Source organism: Carassius carassius, chromosome 3 (genome assembly GCF_963082965.1).
Source record: "Carassius carassius chromosome 3, fCarCar2.1, whole genome shotgun sequence".
Classification (NCBI taxonomy): domain Eukaryota; kingdom Metazoa; phylum Chordata; class Actinopteri; order Cypriniformes; family Cyprinidae; genus Carassius; species Carassius carassius.
Window position 1 is genome coordinate 34,118,270 of NC_081757.1, and position 20,802 is coordinate 34,139,071.

The following is a 20,802-nucleotide window of genomic DNA, read 5'->3' on the forward strand; positions in this document are numbered from 1 at the left end:
CCAGGTGTACGCAAGCTGCCACCAGGGGATGGCGAGAGGAAAAATGTAATGGCGGTCAGTTTTTTTAAGTGGGATTTTTCCATACAATAAAAAACATGAACAGTAAACTTTTCCTTTGTAATCGCTTTTATTTTAAATAAAAAACTATAATTTATTAGTTTTCGATGGAAACGTAGAAGACAGATGCTGTCTTCTACGCACTGTTCTTCTTTTATGTACTGCAGGCTAGGCTTTATGCGTGCCAACTTGTTTCATCCATTCCATAATATATATTATAAATATGCTTAACTGGCTGAAATCAGGGAAACTGTCAAGTGGGACATCTTATGATAAAGTTGTTAGTCAGGAGGAGGGGGGGCAAGAGAGAGTGAGGATTTGGAGGCAACAGAGACGAAGAGAATAGAGAAAGAAAATGAGCGAAGAAAAAATCTTGAGGAAATCTCTCGTTCGCTGCAGGCTGAGCGACTTTTGCGCTGCACTTAAAGTTCCAGATGCATCCTCTTTCATTTTATTTTATGTTTGAGCCTATGCTCTTTGCAACTTAATTATGTTGTGGATCGTGTGTAGGCTAATTTTATTGTTGCACTTGAAAAGTTTCAGATTGATCCTCGTTTTTATTTATTTTATCTATTTCGGAGCTTATTCTCTTAAATGATGTGGATTGTTTGTAACTTCATTGCAATTTAATTCAATGTACTGTCGTTCTAATTTCCATAACCGTTGTGTTATAGTGGTTCTCAACCTTTTTTTCCACCGGGCCGCACTATGGTCCAAGTGCAAGTCTCGCGGGCCGCACGCATATCATTTACATATTACGTCACCAATACAAACCAACCTGATTTATAATATTATAGTATAAATATTATGACATCTAATCGATTACATTCATATAAATAAATAATTCTACTCCCCATATAAATAAAACACCTGATGCTGTTGGGAGCTTTTGTGAAATTCGGCTCGAAAGGATTAACAGCACAAAGTTGCAGCAATTGTAAAGCCTGTGTTATACTTTCCGCATGAGCAATCCAGACGCGGACACGGCCAGCGCAGACGCTGACTTACATTTATACTTCCGAAAGCGTACGCTGATGGTCCGCTCTGCAACAAACATGTGAACAAACAGTTGCCCAGAATTATTGCACATCTGGCTGTCTTTACATTCATTTATTGACTGATTGCACAGGTTCGAGTAGCAATGGACTTCTTCACACTGCCTCCACATGTGCAATTGTGCTTTTGAAGCCTACTGACCATGCGCACCTGTCTGCGCGGTCATAAAAAATGGGAGGCACGTGTTCATCCTCTCAGAGCCTCCGCACACACTCTACCATGACGATGTTTACATCACGCCTATCTAGCGGCCCATAACGGACTCCCCGTGGACGCGGAAAGTTTAACATAGGCTTAAGATGCAGTCTGTAAGACGCGCACAGGAGCATGACTTGACGCGCGACATTGCAGAAAAATGTGCATTCACAAATGTAGCCTATGTTGATCCAAATATGGAAAGCACTTTCGAATTTCTTCAATTAAGGATGATTTCTATGTAATATATGGTGTTTGCATTTGCCTGAACTTCAAGTAAGTTGCGGGGCAAACCGAAAATCCAGCACTCTCCCTTCACTACTGATACTGCGACTATTATTTTTTCTATGTGTTCATTCGCTGGCATTTTCCACATTTCTTTTTTTCTACCTTAAAAACAAATTTGTCCATTGTGATGCTCAATTTTACCGAACTAATGGCTGTTGATGACTATTTGAATTGAATTCTCCCAAAGTTGGCGCTTGTATGTGTTCATTAAATGCGTAATGTTATGTGAGTAGGTCTGCTCATGTCTGAAAATAATATATGAAACACAATAATTTATTATTATTAACACAGAGCCATTGTTAACTGAGAAGCTGCGCAAATCCACTTCATTTTCAGCGTTTATTTGCGCATCATCTCAGTTAACAACGGCTCTGTGTAGTAACAGCTGCTCTATGTGAAATCACGCACCTGATGAAATTTACAGCTGATTAGAGAACGGGCTTTACTGACGAGATGCGCATAACGATCGGCCGATCGTGATTGGAGCAGCCCTAATGCTTACAATTTTAATACCTCCCTAGAGAGAAGAGGCCCCCTCCTTTGGTATAGACAAAAAGCCCTGTCTGTATGTCTGACCACATGTTTCCCAGCTGGTCTGACCATCTGGTGTACAATTTGGCCCCGTAGGCATATTTCTTTCTATACTTAACCTATAGGATTATAATGGAATAATAACTAGCAACAAAAATAGCTAGATTCACATTGATTATAATTGATTGATTAAAATCTTATTTATAAAAATCTTCCACAACGTTACTTCCTAGTACACACTGTCGGTGGGAATGCAACCCTTTAAATGGTAGTGGGAAATATATTTTTTTTCTGGAACTGAAGCAGTGCGAAAGGCCCTATAGATGTTATTTGTTAATGAAAATAACTGGAGCCTGAATTTTTTGTTTTTGACTAAAGTACCGAATTATACTTTAAATGTAAGTATTGGGTTTTGATTTGAATATTGTAATGACATGAAGAGATACAAAATATAAAGTGATTCAATGTCGACTTATATCTTACCAAAATGTGATTGTTATTCTATAATTGATTATTATGTGCATAAATAGACCCGTTTAGTTTTATGCAGCTGAATATAAAAAGTTCACTTGCAAAAACTACTGCCACTTGTCAACGGCAGCTGTCACAGTTGCTAGGCAACAAGAAGAGTCCTCTGTAGGCTAGACTGGTCCAAGTTCTTTGGAAACAGCCTTGATATGGTTGGCAGTTTTAGAAACTGTTTGTTAATATTCTAGCAATAAACTTTGTTCGTTTCATCTGCAAAATAACAAAGTGGTGCAGTGTTACAAAGTAGGGGTGGATGATATGTAAGGAATAGTTGACTCCGGGCCATTGAATTATTAGAAAAATAATGCACACCCGAGGTGGCTGTTACACCTCCGGTGTGCATTGTTTTTCTAATAATTTAATGGCCCGGAGTCAATCATTCCGCTTATACTAAGGTTACCACACCTCAAGACATCGATCAGATGATATATTTAAAGGGATTCATCCGGTTTTTGTACTTAAATCACTATTGTGAGTATGATTATTTCTTCCGCCTCTCATCCAACGCCTCTTTTGCTGGTTCCAAAATGTAATTTAAAGCTGGTAATGGAGGCTTGAGCCGTTGATGGCATTCTAATGCAGTTATTAGAAAGAGAGTCAGAGACCCAGAGAAAGAAAGAGAGAGGGAGAGAGCGAGAGCTTGTGTGAATTAGGCTTCCTCTGTGCGTCCCTCAACAGTCTTCTGCAGCAGCTGTTATTACTCCGCTAGTGAGAAATTTCATGTGTGTTTACTTTTGGATAATCGTCTGTCATGTTGTTGTTTTTGTTAGTCTTGTAATTTCCATTATTACAGTTCTACTATGCAAAGTGATATGGAACTGTAATATGGTCAAGAGAGCTGCCTAGAACTACATTCGCTGTGCGTTTCCCAGAAAATAATTGCACACCTCAGAATGTTCGTCAGCCAGTCAGATTCAAGCATTCAACGGCCCCGTAGTATAAGGAAAAAATATCATATCACAATTTTTTTTTGTAATACCACGATTCACAATTTTATCACAATACTTTGTCATGTTGGTTTTACTATTTTGCAAGTTGTCTGAGCATTACAGCCAAACTAATTTCCTTATTATAAAGACATAGCCTTTCAAGGTAACATAAAATAAAATAAAATAATGGCAGCCATTTAGGCTAAAGAGGGCGAAGATAAAAAAATGTTCTTATTTAATAACAAAGATGAAAGAATGACAAAGATACATATTACAACTACACATTATATATAAATAAAACAAACCGTGCTTTATTTTCAGGTACAATATGTGTATTTAGCAGGAGCATTCAAGAAATTGAATGAACAAATATAAAACTAAAATGCTATCTGAACTGATTCCTAAAGCAACTGTTTTAAATTTCTTCAGTCAAGAGCAGTGAGTGATTTTTCTCTGTGTTTTGTTGTTTTATTAGCGTTAAATAGTTCACCCAAAAATATAAATTCTGTCAATTGTCATAGTGTTTTTATTTTTTTACCACCATTTACTCACTTAAAATTGGTTTTAAACCTGAATGAGTTTCTTTCTTCTTCTGAACATAAATGCTATTTTGAGGAACGTCCAAAACCAAACAGTTGCTGGTCCACAGTGACTTCCATATTATTTTTTTGCTAATATCAAATTCAGTGTGGACCACCAACTATTGAGTTACCCACATTCTTCAAAATACCTTCTTTTGTGTATGCGGCACTCAGAAAAAACACAGACCATCATATATAAAGGTTTTTTCTGCAGAATACATAGGATACTTTTACTCTTCATACCTTAAGTACTTTACGGTGTAACGAATAATACTTCTACTTAAGGTTTTAAATGCATAAATCTTTTCCTCAGTGTGGTAATAGTAGTTACTGAAAGTACTTTACTAAAGTAACTCCTATTTCTTCCACCGATTACTTTGTCATAGCTCTACACAATTATTCCTTTCTTCATTTCCTTAAATCAGACCAGACCCATGTACTGCAGGATAAACCTGAATGTCCCAGTGCTGGTCAGTGGAAATATGCACTCAAACATTCTGGAAAAGTTATTTTGTAATTAGTGTAGTGTTTTTTTTTTTTTTTTTTTTTTTTTCAATGGCAAATGTTATTCAGAGGCATATATGTATGTAATGTATGTTATGTGTGTGTGTGTGTGTGTGTGTGTGTGTGTGTGTGTGTGTGTGTATGTATGTATGTCATTTACAAATTAAAGCTTGCTTTGCAAAAATTAACAATTTCCAGAACTACTACTTGTCTTTTTATTTACAAGCTTCAACTAAAACAATGCACAAAAATTACTTGGCTTCATTTACAAATAACTTTACGTAATTGACTGACTTCATTTAATTTCTGTTTCTCAGAAGCACCTTTTTTTCAGAACTGTCCTAAAGGAAGAGAAAAAGGAAATAAAATTAAGATTGCTGCAATGTTAAGGTCAGAAAATATGACAGCAAGACGTGCTTACAAAATACTTCAGAAATCATATTTTTGGATCAAGTTTGCTTAAAACATTTGTGGACATATCTTGCAGGACAGCACTACAAAATAAATAAATAAATAATAAAATAAAAATACAAGTGAAATGAATCAGTCAAATTCAGCCCTCGATTACAAAAATTCAAATACAAGAACTTTTGCCTTGGGCCACCTAACAAATTAATCTATGCAGTGGTATTGTTAGTTCACATTTTTTTAAGACCCCTGACTTTTAACATTTGTTTCACTAGCTATTTGATTAAATTAAAACACAATACTTATTTATAAGTGTATTTGACGGCTGCCACAGAGCTGTCATTCGCTATTTTATTTGAATAAAAATCCCATCGTCACTGGAGCACTTTAAATTCTGAGATGGGGAAGGCTGCGAAGGATCCATCTGTTGTATCTTTCATTTTCTGGCAAAACGGAGGGCATATTTGAAGTCATGTTCGAATTGCGGCAGCCTTCAGAGGATGCATTGTGAATTTGGACAGTCGTTGCAGCACTGCCGTGATACAATAGGCTTACAAATGCAGCCTTCATAGGACGCTGTCTTTGAATTGGGACAACCTTGTTGCGCCACCATGACAAAATGGGCCTTCAAATGCACTCTTCGAAGGACGTAGCCTATGAATTGGGATGCAGCTTTTGTCAAAGGTGTTTTTTCTTTTCTTTGAAAATTTGCCTACAGCAGAAAGCTCTGTACTGCACTTCACCATCTCACTTTTACAGATTACTGTGGGGGACACTCACAGTCTCCTTATAAATGCAGGGAGGGCCAACAATTTCAAAAGGAATATTTTCTCTCATTAAATATGTATGTATGCATGTATAAGTATGTATCACTCTTTTTTGTATTGTCTAGGGATTAAAGTGCCATGTTGAGAGTATTCTAATTGATATAATTGTGTTTTATATTTGTCACATTAACAATTAGATGACACTTGGGTCCCTGAGGCTGCTGCAGAGCCAGTAGGTACAAAGGATCTGGAGATGAAAAGATTTCACCTGGTGAAGAGACAATTCCAGAGAGTGACTGTAGGGCAGGACTTTCTCATTCAAGACTACCAGAAAAGAGCTAAGTGAGTGGCTGCAATCCTTCCTTTTTACGAGGGGCTTTCGCATCAGGTTTTCATAGTTCTTAGAACTATTGGCGGAGGTACCCGCTTTTTGGCGTGTTCGCACCGCAGGAACTAGGAATAGATTTAGTTCTAGGAACTCCATTTGGAGAAACTAAATTAGCTGCTACTTCAGAAAAGGGTCTAAAACAGTTCTACAGTAACTACCAGTGATGTAAGTGTAGGCTGACTGGCCAAATGCATATGAAACACTGGCTAAAATGTAAAAATACTCCATGAACATAGAAAACAGTGATAAAGGCTGTTGTCTGCAGTGTTGTTCTGTTCTCAGCCTCGATATGTAACGCTGCAAGTTGTCATAGGAGATTTCGTCTCCCCTTCTGTTTCAGAGGCACTGTAGATCTTTTGAATCATTGCTACATTAAAGAAACTATTATTTGGATCTTATATTTACATCATTTTTACTTTTTTTTTTTTACTTCCCTTTCATAGATTCACTTAAAATGATTCATTCACCCAAAAATGAAAATTATGTCATTAATGACTCACCCTCATGTCTTTACAAACCCGTAAGACCTCCGTTTATCTCCGGAACACAGTTTAAGATATTTTAGATATAGTCTGAGAGCTTTCTGTCCCTCCATTGAAAATGTATTTACGGTATACATTCCATGTCCAGAAAGGTAAGAAAAACATCATCAAAGTAGTCCATGTGACATCAGAGGGTCAGTTAGAATTTGTTGAAGCATAGAAAATAAATTTTGGTCCAAAAATAACAAAAATTAGGACTTCATTCACCATTGTCTTCTCTTCCGGGTCTGTTGTGAGCACGTTCCCTGCAGTGTAGTGAATACTGCCTAGGTAGCTGACGATATGGGAACACCCTCATGTGTTGTGATTTTTTTTTTCTGAAGCTTGTAAGAAAAATAAGTTAATTGGCTGATGGTACTGGTTTAGCCTCTCAAAGCATTTTGTCATTGCCATTCAAATTTTCAGGAAGCAATTTTTGCTTTTTTTTTTTTTTTTTTTTGGTGATTTTAGTCTTTTCCAAGCAATTTACACCCACTGCACAAGCAAGTGGCTTTGGTTGCGTTCTCGAGGCTTAAGGTTACAAAACAGCAAATTTTGTATTGGTAAAGGGATGCTGTTTGTCATTGAAGTTAAAGGATTGATGGTATATGAGATTCTTTATATAACACCAATGACAAAATGCCTCTAGATTCAGACAATTGTCACACCTTCCTATAATGTTCCTATAATGTCAGCTACTGTTGCAGCATCTTATTCTCTACTCAGGAAAGTGTTACATTTCTATGCATTTTATTTTATTTTTTACCTTTCAGAGGTTTGGAGACATCTTTGAGGGACCTTGATGCAGAAGATGCCAAATATGATCACTTGCTTAAGTATATCTCTAAAATATTTTATTTCACAGCTCTGTAGAAATAATTTGAAATAGCACAGAACATTGGTTTCATTTTCACTTCACTTAAAACAATGTTTCTTTTTTGTAGAGAACATGACAGTAACTCAGATTTGAAGGAAGATATTCTTGCAAAAAAACGAAAGGTTTGCACTGTTTACTTTTCAGTTTTTCTATAATTTATCATTTAATCATACCTACTTTTCTGATTAATTTACATTCTAAGGTGCAAGGCTTTTGGACTGAGGCAGACAAAGTCTTATCCCCCCTTGAAGTAGATCGAAAAGTGGTGGAGAGTGTGATCCATAGACAGGTAGACCAGTACATCTTGAGTGGGCAGGACTTGAGCGTGAAGATACCTGCGGTTCTGCATGAGAGGATGGAAGGGCTATCCCACCAGGTGAGAGCTATATGTAGAAAGGGTAAATTTTTTTTAACATGCTAGATAAGGTATGCAGTTAAATGAACATGTATTTCCTAAAAGTTCGATAGGTCATCATGTTATTTTGGTGTTGAAACATCTGCCAATGACAAGGTGTCCGGGGGGGTCCTTAACATTTATTTACTTTTATCCATTTAGTAGATGCTTTTATACAAAGTGACTTACAGTGCATTCAGGCTACACAATTTAATATTTTTTTTTACCAGTATGTGTTCCCTGGGAATTGAACCCATGGACTTTTTCACTGCTAACTTAATGCTTTACCACTGAATCACAGGAACATGTAAGTCTTAATGTCTTAAATTTAACACTGAAGTCAAACTACCTTCTTAATGTTCACAATAATAATAATAATAATATAGGTCAAACTACAGCTGATCAGCCTTCTAGCTAGTTCAAAATTTAATTTCTTTTTTTTTTTTAATTGCCCGACCAGACAATTAGCCTGACTAAATCATAAGTGTCAAAAAAAAAAAAAAAAAAGTGAAGCATCGAATTACAATTCTTCTAATTTTATTAGCTTTCATTCAATGTAAACAGTGACTGATAATGGGGCCATCCTTAAAAATATTCTTGTTTGCCGTAACCCGACCGACCCTGTCAATTTAGGACAGACTCAAATTGTTTTTTATTTTTTGCTTTTAGTCCGACCGACTTGCCGGTTGTACATTTGCGTTAAGACCATAGACTGTATAAAAACATGGACGTAGTGTCCGTGACGTCACCCGTAGTCTCCTGAAGTGTGTTTTTGAAGCCTAAAGTGTGTAGAGCGGGCCGTCGCCATCTTGGCAGTGCGTCACCGCGCTACTCTGCCGGACAATCACAATGGGCAAAAAGGCGGGAGCTAGTTTCTGAAGCCACACCCACCTAGCACGACGGCAGTCAGCAGAGGCAATCCACCTGTCACTCAAGTGGCTACGCCCTTAATTATGCAGAACTTTAAGTCTTAATATAATTTAAACGGATGAGTTATAAAAAAATTCACCCCCCTCACAGTTGTCATGAAGGGCAAAATTAGCTATTTAGACCAAAATCATTTTTTGCACCAGGCTGTAAACATGTTTTTTCCTGCTGTAAAGTTGGACATTTTAACATGGGGAGTCTATGGAACTGACTCCCTTTTGCAGCCAGCCTCAAGCGGCCAGTCGATGAATTGCAGTTTTAGTCACTTCCTTATTGGCCTCACGAGAGAGAGCGGGAGGTTGGCGCTCGGTTAAGACCGACCAATATTTTTTTTTACTCTTCAAACAACTAATACAAAAGCAATAAAATAATATTAATTATATTTTAGTAAGTATTGTAAATATACAAATTGCCTAGGCCTACATAGAAATGAAGGCTATGTTCTTTCTTTAAAAAAACCTGTGACGTCATCTATGTTTACACGGATGTAGAGCTGAAACAACGAATCGATTTAATCGATTAAAATCGATTATTAAAATAGTTGTCAACTAATTTAGTCATCGATTCGTTGCTAAATAACTTTTATTTGCCGTAAGCGGCTCATTTCGTGCATATTCCAAATCTGCGGTGACCAAAGTGTGGCAGTAATGAGCCACCGGAGGTTTTACTCAGCCAGTACAGCAGGAGAAGTAGCGAATAGCCAATAGCTGGCCTCGTTTTATGTCACGTGCTTCCCGAACAGCGTCTCTGCAGCATTCAGCGTGATGATGTGGGAGTGCTTTACTTTGAGCCTTCAAAAAAGAAGAGTAACCTGTAAACTCTGCACTACTGAACTGTTTAAGGGGACGTTCACATATCGCGTCTTTTGCGCGCTCAAGTTCGTTATTTCCAACACCGCACCGCATCGAGTTAAAAACATTTCAACTTTTCAGAATGCGGCAAGCGCACCGCGGGTCATGTGACAAGAACTAACCAATCAGCTTCATCCTTTCCCGTAACAACTTTAAAAGCTCAGTCAAGATGAAAGGAACAGCTGATCATAGTTGTATATGGATTTCCATTTTGAAATAAATTTAGTAGCAGAGCTACTGCAAGCGATTTTTTTGAGCTGCAAATCCATTTATCCTTTGCTGAAATTTCCGCGTCTTCAAGCAGAGAGCACGTCATGGTTGCTTAGCAAAGGCAGACGCCTCAGGGGCGCTTCTGCCCGAGCGCTTTGGAAAGAAGGAGAAAGCGGTGCGCCTAGCGTTTTCCACGCGTTTTTAGGCGCGATATGTGAACAGCCCCTAAGACTTTCATTTGTGCAGATTCTCCAGTACAATGTTGTTTGCAAATGTTTAGTCGTAAAAGCTGATAACATTGCTTTTTAACAGTTAACATTTAAAGCTTTACAAACATGTTCTGTGATCAGTTTGTCGTGCAGCCTAATTATGACTGAATGAGAGAGGTAAATGTTTAAAGATATTTGAAATGATATCTGAAAAGTATTCACTGCTCTTTTTCACACAGCAGGTTTTTTGTGTGTGTCCAATTTTTTTTTCTGGACAACCTTCTGATGGATTTTACTTTAAACTGAGCTCCATTCAGGTTTCATGCCATTGGCACTTTTTCCGAAGGATTGTTAACAATTTCACAGCAAAAGCTATAAAGCGGTTTTCCAGTAAATAATAAAATACAATGCACTGCAATTTTATTGTTTTATCCTTATTCTTCGTGAAAATATGTTCTGAAAGATTCCTTAATAAGCTTTGTTCGGGATGTTAAACTACTTTAGGAGCTCTAAGGACTGCCATGGTGAAAACATTATTTGATATCTCCTTGTGAAATTTCAATATGAGTATGGGTCAGTGTTCTGATTGCAGAAGAGTTCGACAAAAGATTACTAACACAGTAAAACAACTCCAGGTATATTTTTGATGAGGATATGACAGTGCAAAATGGTTAAAATCTCTTAAAAATCTATGCTGAAGGATAAAGACCATTTATTAATAATTTAAAAAACTAAAATATAAGTACATAAACCGATTAATCGTAAAAATAATCGACAGATTAATCGATTATCAAAATAATCGTTAGTTGCAGCCCTACACGGATGTCACACTCTGGCCTGTGTGTTCGATTCGTCTCATACTCTCTCATTCACTGTCAGAGTCAATGGTTCGCGCTTGGTAATGATGGCTGAGGCTGCAGCCTGGCCACTGTTCAAAGTCATGCGGGTTCGGGCACCATAATACATCTAAAAAATTCATTAAAACAGCTTGACACCACTTTAACTTGGCACGAAGTTCTGGAAAAACTGTGCCCAGAACTTTTCCCATCCCTTCTCCCGTCTAGTCTAAAACCGTTACCATGTTGACTGTCACTTTATGTTCGAAAATCTATTGCATGAATCAACCAACACAAGTTTTAAAAACAAAAATAGGAAATTGATTTTAACGACCTTCTCTCAGAGCGCGTCCATTTTTTTTTTTTTTTTTTTGGAACACGCATCACACAGCAACTGCAGCTTCCGACACACACGCATAACAGCAAATACTACTACTCCACAATGTTTCTCTTTTTACAAAAGAAATGTGAATTCTGTCTGTGTTCAGACAGTCTCATGCATACAGATACAGATTTGGGCTAGAATCGCCTATGCGATTTGTTGTTGTTGACATTTCTAATCGTAAACACAGCCATGTTGAATCCTGCTGTAAATGTTTTGCATTATGGCAGTTCACTCTGCTTATTGTTTTTTTCGAGAATGTTGCACTACTGTTTGTCATTGTGCACATAACTTCATGCCAATAAATCCTCAGAAATATTGGTCTTACTCTTTACCAATATATTGAATCTTTACATTTGTCCTGCCTGTTGTCCGTGGATTTACCTATATTTGGTGTTATTTGCTGTATAAAATGCATCTAGACATGCAAAATCGATTTTACAATCGATTCAATGAACACTTGTCACTCAAATCAAACAGGATTTTTTTTTTTCACAAAAGTGACAACCCAAGAAAGCAAAGTAAACGTTCTCTCATTTGTAGGTTGCATTGACACCTAGCGGTGGATGCGAGTAAAACAGTATAACAGTACATCATTTTTTTTTTTCTTCTCACCTGAAATTCATGCAATAAACATGTATTTGACAAAGATTTCAGTTTGTTTGTGGTCTATATAGCCTGCATCAAAATGAGATTTGCAATGATGCTGCCGAAGGCACGTGTTGAAGACCCAGCCAGTGACGTCACAATAAGCTAATTTATTTAAATTCATACCTACTTAATCGCCATCACCAAAATTGTACATTTTTTATTTTTTTTTACATTGAAACTTGAAAAAAATAAATAGACCTAGCTACCGACCCTTTTTTTTTTTTTTTTTTTTTTTTTTTACTGTTACTGCAAACAAAAATATTTTTAAGGATGGCCTGGATAGTGTATTTCTGGGTCGCTCTGTTTGGCCTAATGGTTAGAGATTTGGACTAGTTACCCGAAGGTCGAAGGTTGGGGTAGTGAATGAACAGCGCTCTCTTCCACCCTCAATACCCATGACTGAAGTGCCCTTCACGACAGTTGCTCCCCGGGCGCTGGATCTATAGCTGCCCACTGCTCCGGGTGTGTGCACTTGGATGGGTTAAATGCAGAGCACCAATCATGAAAAAGTTCTTTATTTTTTGTTAACTTGATTTAAAAAAAAGTAAATTTTATTATATTCTAGATTAATTGCACACAAATTTAAATATTTCAAGAATTTTTCGTTTTAATTCTGATGGCTACGACTTACAGCTTAGGAAAATTAAACATTCAGTATCTCAAAAAATTTTAATATTTTCTCAAAGATCAATCAAAAAAAGATTTACAAAACCGAAATGTTCAATATCTCCAAAGTAGGTTTAATTATTCACTCAATACCCTACCCCCCTCAGCAATGCTGAACTGTGTAGAAAAGATGGGTATTTAGCATTGTCACTGACTGTAAGGAACTTTTGGCACCAAAGCCAGCCTTTTTTAAAGTATATGAAAAATGCTCCTTTTGGTTTAGATCAGTGTAATGCACAAATATTTACATTGATTACTATATACATTATATTACGTTATATAGTATATTGGTATGCCTTATAATAAATATTTAGTTATATTGAGGATGTAGACAATATATATATATACATATTTGCATTTATACAGTATATTCGGGATTTATACATTTTTAGATTTCATATTATGCACTTATATAAATGATTTAACCCTCTGTAGTCTAAGGGTATTTTTGGGGCCTGGGGAAGTTTTGTCATGCCCTGACATTTCTTATAAATATCTAAATGGGTAAAGTCTAATCTCACTGCAATCAGCACATACTGGGCTATAATAATATGTGAAATGCATGTATGTACATGATTGTATTTTTGAGAAAAAAAAAAAATTTATGCGTGGTTAGTGAAAAAACAAAAAAATTTAAAACGCTTGAAAAAGGCCATAAAATACATAAAGAACAATGGTTCCCGGGATTTTTGAGAACTGGAGCTTGTAGCCTAGAACTTTTCTTTCAAAATTATGTGAAAATCATCTTGTTTACTCACTTACAGAAAACAATATATTGATTTAAATTTTCTAAGACACTTTTTGTTGGTAAAAGTCAAATGCGAGTAGGCGTCAACTATCATGAATATCATTGTGATTTACACCTGAGAAGACAAAGGCCCACATAATGAGCTGCATATTGAGCCTTTAAGTCAGCTGTGTGTCACTGAGAGGGAGGTGTTACAAGAAAGAATGAGAGGACAAAATAAATCTATATAATTTTATGTTTGTAGTTTATTTAGAATATATTTAATTATCCCACAACCTAATTTAATATCCATTTGGGAGAGCAGATAAACAGTATATTAGGAACAATCAAAGCTGACCTTCAAACTAATTTTTTTGCATCATTACTCCAGTCACACAATCCTTCAGAAATCCTTTTAACAATCTTTTCTACAAAAAAAAAACAACATTTATTGTTATTATTATTATCATTATTATTATTATTTTTATTAATGTTGAAAAGAGCTGAGAATATTTTTCAGGTATTTAGGGGGAATAAATTGAAAGAACAGCATTGTTTTTACATTTGTTACAGTTATCTATTTGTTACATTTATATTATTTACATCAAGCTTTTGAATGGTATAGTATTGTATATTGTTATTGAAACATAATGTTTCACTTGATTATACATTTAATCAGGAATTATAGTTTGGAAAAAGTCTTTGGATAAAGTCTAACTAGTAAAATGTTTACAAGTTATGTGAAAACTAGTACAATATATAAATAAATAAAAAGAGACTTTGTGTTTATGATCTCTGCTGAATAAATTGCTTCATTCTTTTTTTCTGAGGAAATCCATTTCTCAAATCCTCAACCACATCACATCTTTTCAGGGTGAATTATGTCTTATTCCTCTCATCGTGAAGTAAACAGTAAAATAAAAAAACTTGAAGAACAGTCTGGTTGCGTTGTCTTCTATTATAGGCGTATTCAAGCCGCGCGCTTAAGTTTGAATCTGAATAGCGCATTAAGCGCGGTCACATTAGATATAATGAAGGGAGACGTGAAAAACGGACATCGCGTTGTTTTCATATGGATTACTTTATCACAGAATATGTTTTCGGCGGCACTTGTTTAGTTTTAAAGTAGACATGTCAAGCTTTCTATAGATATCTCTCTCATGTCCCTTCGTTGAGTATTCACGGAGTTACAGTTCATTTTAATGACGTGTTTGTAAATGAAGATTAGCACAGACAAAGGCTGCAGACAGCACACCTTGTTTGTTATCTTTATTTTATAAGTTCAAAAAGTTTTATGTCTGTATCCAGAAAAAAGTAGACCATTTACAGATTCGATTGATGTATTGATCTTATCTGTACGATTAATACTGAAAGTGTAATTTAAGTTCTTTTCGGGGTTATCAGGAGAAAATGACTTATAACGCGTATCCGCGTTAATCGACTCCGGAGGGTTAAATTTATATGTTAAGACTAATTTAGTTACCAATTATAACTATATATGCAGATTCACTTCTATATATTCACAATTTACATTTATATACTCAGGCTTATGACTATATATTTAGATTCACTTCTATATATTCAGACTCGCATAATTAACAAAGTTTAACTATGTTCATTTTCACGTATATATATTTAGAATTTACATTTATATTCAGGCTTGTAATGGGGCTGAGCGATTAATCAGAATTGTCATAAAATCACCATTTGAGCGTACATGATTTCTAAAGCCCCGACCTCCCGCAGTATGCTGTTCGAACCAATCAGAATGCTGCGCGCCTAAATGGAGCGCGAGAACAGAGCAGACCGGGCATAGGCCTACGTAAAGCCAGGTTCACACGAGTTGTCAAAAGAAGACCTGGTACTTCGGTACCAAGTCGGTACAAAAAAAAAATTAAAATGTCACAGTACCAGGTTTCTTTAAGTACCGGTGGTACCGAGTACCCGGTCAACCTAGTTCTTGGTGCATACAGCGCTATGATTTCCGCGAAGCAGAAAACGCGGACGGAATCTCAAAATCCATTCATGAAAATGAAGCTTACATTTTAATATGGACAGTCACGGAATTTGTCAAAGTTAGTATAACTTAAATCTAATCTCCATATGGACCAGTATCTGTAAATGTTAAGCTGCAAAAGTTGGTTGAAATATGAATCCTGCATGTTCTGCGCGTCTCTGTCTGAATGAATGAATGGCAAAGATGTGCAGGTTTGTTTACTACATAGACTGAAGCGCGTGACGCTTGCAGTAATTTCAGCATCTGCCGTCTCAATGAGGACATGAATACATAAACAACATCACCAGAACTGTTCTGAGTCACTTCACAAGCATTTTACCATTTCATTTGAGTAAAACCAGTGTCAATTTAATGGTATTCACGTCAACCTGTCAAAATAAGTTCATTTTTACATAAAGGCATTGTTCTAGAAATATTACTATTATTTAGTAGAATGTATGTGATACTGCTACTACTGTTGAAAAAATTTATAAAACTTTATTTTTAAAAGAAATAAAATCACACAATATTTCTTCCATGTTTTAATTTTAATAGCAAATCCCCTTTATTTACCAAAAAATTAAGTGTTTAAATTTGATTAATTAAATTGGGGTGAAACTTGTTTACTGTTTTTCATAATTATATTACTCGTAGAAAAACTTTAAACACAATTGTAAATAAGTATAAATTATGGCATTGGTTTTATTTTTAGTGATAAAAAATTATTTTGACTTGGGTATGTTCTCAAGACATGTTACAACTATATGATAAAGCTCTAATTGGTTTTCTTTTGGAAATATGTTTCAAATTCATACTGAATGCATTTATGGCCATAAAGCATGTCTGTGTATGTCAAAATTGTTATTGAAATCAAAATCGCAAAATTGATAAAAGAAATTGCAATAGGTTTTTTTTGTCCATTTCGCACAGCCATAGCTTGTTACCATATATTCAGATTAACATTTATATATTCAGAATTATAGCTATATATCTAGATTTACTTCTATATATTCACAATTTATATTTATATATTCAGGCTTATAACTATATATTCAGATTTACTTCTGTATAATCTGACTTACAACTATATAAACAGATGTACATTTATATACCCAGAATTATAACTATATTCAGATTTACTTTTATATATTCAGACATATTCACAATTTACATTTTTATATATAGATTTACATCTATATATTCTGATTTTTATATAATTATTTACTGTTTGGCACCTCATATACGTGTGTGTGTGAGTGACAGAGTGAGAGAGCAAGAGAGAGAGAGACATGAACATCTTGGAGTAAATTACCAGGAAATTTTTATTCTGAAAGTGGAGTAATTCTTTCAAAATCTGTTGCTGCCATGTACTCTCTACTGTAGCATGCAAAATACACATTTAGTTATGTGTGTTGTTTGCTCTGCTCTGTATTATGAGCTAACAGCAATATCTGTTTGCGCGCAATTGTCTTTGGAGTTCTGATAAAGAATAGAGCAATACACTGGTGTACAAAAATGCAGTGCTTTATCAATACGTTCCTTCATTTCACTGCTAGTTATATATTCTCTATATAATCGTCTATGTGATAAATAAAAATCTTGAATCTTAAATGGCTGTTGTGGGCTAAGTAATGGTGATGGGCGTTCTGTTATTGACATGCGCTGCATGAAGTAGACCAATCACAATAGACTGTGTCATCAGTAGGACTGGGTATTGTTCAAAATCTTTCGATCCGGTGCCAATTTCGATACCTCAGTTTCGATACCGGTTCCTAACGATACTTTTTTCGATACACCATTTCAACATCAACACAAATACATTTAACACAAAACTTTTATTTTTCACCTTAATTAAAACAAATTCTGGTAACCCTTCACACTCAGGATAACATTATTAATACAACTGGTTGTACTTTTTGGATAGGGGTGCGCCATTCAGGGGCGGACTGGGACCAAAAAGTTGCCCTTTCTGGCCCACAGCAGCCCACCACATCATAACGCAAACGCCCCTGTTTTGATGTCATTTATTAATTTAATATTTAAGTAAACAGTTTGGAGATTTTAACCAATAGGGCAACTGATCCTCCGTTGAAAAAAATAAAAGAACAGCAGCTGTTCATTTAGCGACTCCTAGTGAGCGATACATGCTCATCAAGACACAAACATTCTTCTAGAACTCACACTTTGCATTCAGTTAGCAGATCCATACGAATCATGCATGAAATAGAAATGCTTTACAGATGAATTTTAAGTCTTTATTCATTCGAGATGTTCAATAATAGATAATTTTTGGCTCGGTAATACAAGCTCATGATCCGATTAGTGAACCGATGATTCTTTTGAGTCAATCTTTTAAAATAATAATTTATTTTGTTTAACGAAACCAGTGTGGAAACCAGTGTTTCACAAACTGGATAGATCTGAGGTGCAGGGCTCGCAAAATCGTTAGGCCCACGTCCCGGGGCTATTGTGTTTTCCAGTCCGATGGGCTATCGTGAATAGTGATGTAAAATTCCTAACTTGATTCGCGTTGTTCACTCACTTGAAAGGGTGAAACGGATCGTAGCTGATCGTTTGCACTTGTTTCTAAAACTTGCTGATTCAAGCGTTTTAAACAATTCGTGCGCGTTCGGAGCTTGCGCACACTCATTCAAAGCACGCGCTGCGAGAAGCATTTCAGACAACGCACGTACAGAGAATGAATTCATCTTTCGCGTATCATAACTTCTGAATGAACACATACACACACAATTATATCAAAATAATTGTCTCTGCAAGTATTCTCGTAAACGCAGTCAGTTATGTTTTAAGTGAACGTATACAGTGGCCTGCTGCTTAGAGAAATTCGCTGTACCGAATAAATCTGTCTCTCTCTCTCTGTTTTTTAGACGCCGTGAAAGGGGGCGTATTTCAAGATACGCAATGGAGTAGACCAAACTAAAGAGGGAGGGAGGGCAAAACACTCATCCAAACAAATGCTTCATTAAATTGGTGGTATTGCCGGCTTTGGTTGCAATACTCTTATCGCATATGATGCACTTTGCTGACTCGGCATCCACTTTTATAAAGTGTAGCCACACTTTAGACCTCTTTGGCATTGTAAAACGGAAACGTTTTGAGAAAAAACAACTACACTTGTGTTGTGTGACTGCGAGTATCTTCAGAAATCCTCCCTGTCACGTCACGTGGTGGTGGACAGCCAATCACGGCGAATTTAGGTCCTTACATGCACGTATGCTACAAGCTCACACAGACACAGCCGCTTGGCAAAAAAAAAAAACAATGGTCGCTTGGCTTTTGGAACCGAATTTTGGCACTGAAAGATAAATAATTTTTCGATACTCATAGTATCGAAGTTTTTAGTCCTTTTTAGCCCTAGTCATCAGACCAATCATGCTGTTTAGCGTCACACAAAGGAGGGTTTTGGAAAGATGAATTATTGAGCGAACCATTTGTGACTCGTTGAGCAAAAAAGGAAAAAATAAAGACAATGAAAGAGATTTTGACCTTGCATGCATGTCAACCTGTTATTGGGTATTCCCAAAACCAAATTATTAACCTTTCCTAACCCATACTAGGGGCACTTTAAAAAAACACAAACTCATAGTTAATTTCACATGAAGAGAGACTGTTTTTTTTGCTCCCAAAATTACCATGATTACCAAAGTGATGTTTTTTTTAATTTTTTTTTTTATTATTTTTTTTACAATGGTTCAATAAACTAGAAGTTAATTAAGAGACATTTTAAACACCATATTGTTACAAGCTCTTGGTGCATAAATATCTGTAAGGTTGCAAAGACAAAAAGTCTCAAATCCAAAGCTTTATTCTTTATTAAAGTTTAGACCCATCCACACCTCCCTAAAACGGCTCGTTCTAACACGTCTATGTCAATATGTGGGAAGTTTTGCATAACACAGCCCAAATGTTCACACAAAAAAAGGTGTAACTTGCAGGCGCCAATGTCGAAGAGATGCTGTTTTTCATTGTGAAAGCGAAACTACTTTGTTTGGCCTTCCAAAAGAGGACATAACTAGAAATCAGTGGATAAGTTGTATTTACAACACTGTTCTAAAACAGTTAAACCCACATATGTGTGCGATGCTTTTTATGGAGGATGAGGACTGTTTCCTGTGAGAGTAGCCTACAACCTGATGTTTTATTAACAAATTTCTGGAGGAGAACATGTAGATAATCAACGCGGCCAATTCACTATCAATAACTGCACTATCCAACCACCACAAGAGAGAACCAGGGGCAGATGATCAACTCGGCCAATTTACCATCAGTAATCACATCATCTGTCCAACCACCTTGAGAGAGAACCACTATAAATAATCATATCAGCCTAACCTTCATTCTCTCTGGTCTTTCAGCATCCCTCCCCCCACCCTCACTTTCTACCGATCAGTGTTCGGGCCGATGCCGAGCTCAGAGCCCTCTTCCAGGGCAGCACGTCAAATACGCATTCTATTCTTCTCGTCTTATTTGCAAAACGAACTCGTGAAACCAGTGTCTGTTTCTATAAAGTGGAACAGTTCCATATTTGCAAGGGCATTCTGGCGCTGCTGACTCACAATATTAATAATTGAGGCATTCACCCAATCACAACGCACTGGATAGCTGGCCAATCAGAGCACACCTCACTTTTCAGACAGATGAGCTTTGTAAAAAGCGACACGTTTCAGAAGGTGGGGCATGGAGGATAAACAAAAATGTACCGTATGTGGAAAATTCTTGTTTTTTTTAACCTTAAACGGCATATACACATTTCATTACACCAAATACACACAAAAAATGTTCTTTTTAGCAACATCATGACCCCTTTAAAATATCTTTTTATTATTTAAATAATTTCAAATACCAGTATTGAACTTTTTTTTTTTTTTTTTTATACATCAAAACACTATTCATGCAATTGTACAATTAGGCCTTTGTAAAGGTAAACAAAAATCTGCAGATTTAAAGGGGTCATATGACATTGCTTAAGAAGAACATTATTTTGTGTATTTGGTTTAACGAAATGTATTTATGCGGTTAAGGTGAAAAAAAAAAGGCATTTTCCACATACATACATGCCCTGCCTTTCTGAAACATGTTGATTTTTACAAAGCTCATCGTTCTGAAAAGCAAGGTGTATGCTGATTGGCCAGTTATCCAGTTTGTTGTGATTGGCCAAATACCTCAAGTGTTTGACGGAAATGTTACGCCCCTTACCATACTGTGATGCCGTGTCCTGGTGCGACGAGACAAATAAGGCATATGTAGCTTCCAGTGGGGACATAACTACTGATTATAATGACTTATACTGTGTTTTTACGCT

At 36.2% G+C, this 20,802-nt stretch overlaps 1 protein-coding gene across 2 annotated transcripts in view; it reads left to right on the top strand.

Annotated features, from left to right (window-relative positions):
- Positions 1-20,802, top strand: part of haus6 (HAUS augmin-like complex, subunit 6) — a 32,164-nt gene that overhangs the window by 5,617 nt on the left and 5,745 nt on the right. For both annotated transcript variants that reach the window (XM_059536287.1, XM_059536281.1), the window contains exons 5-8: positions 6,042-6,186; positions 7,527-7,589; positions 7,698-7,752; positions 7,833-8,006. In XM_059536287.1, the coding sequence (XP_059392270.1) occupies positions 6,042-6,186; positions 7,527-7,589; positions 7,698-7,752; positions 7,833-8,006 (437 nt within the window). The remainder of the gene's footprint in view (positions 1-6,041; positions 6,187-7,526; positions 7,590-7,697; positions 7,753-7,832; positions 8,007-20,802) is intronic.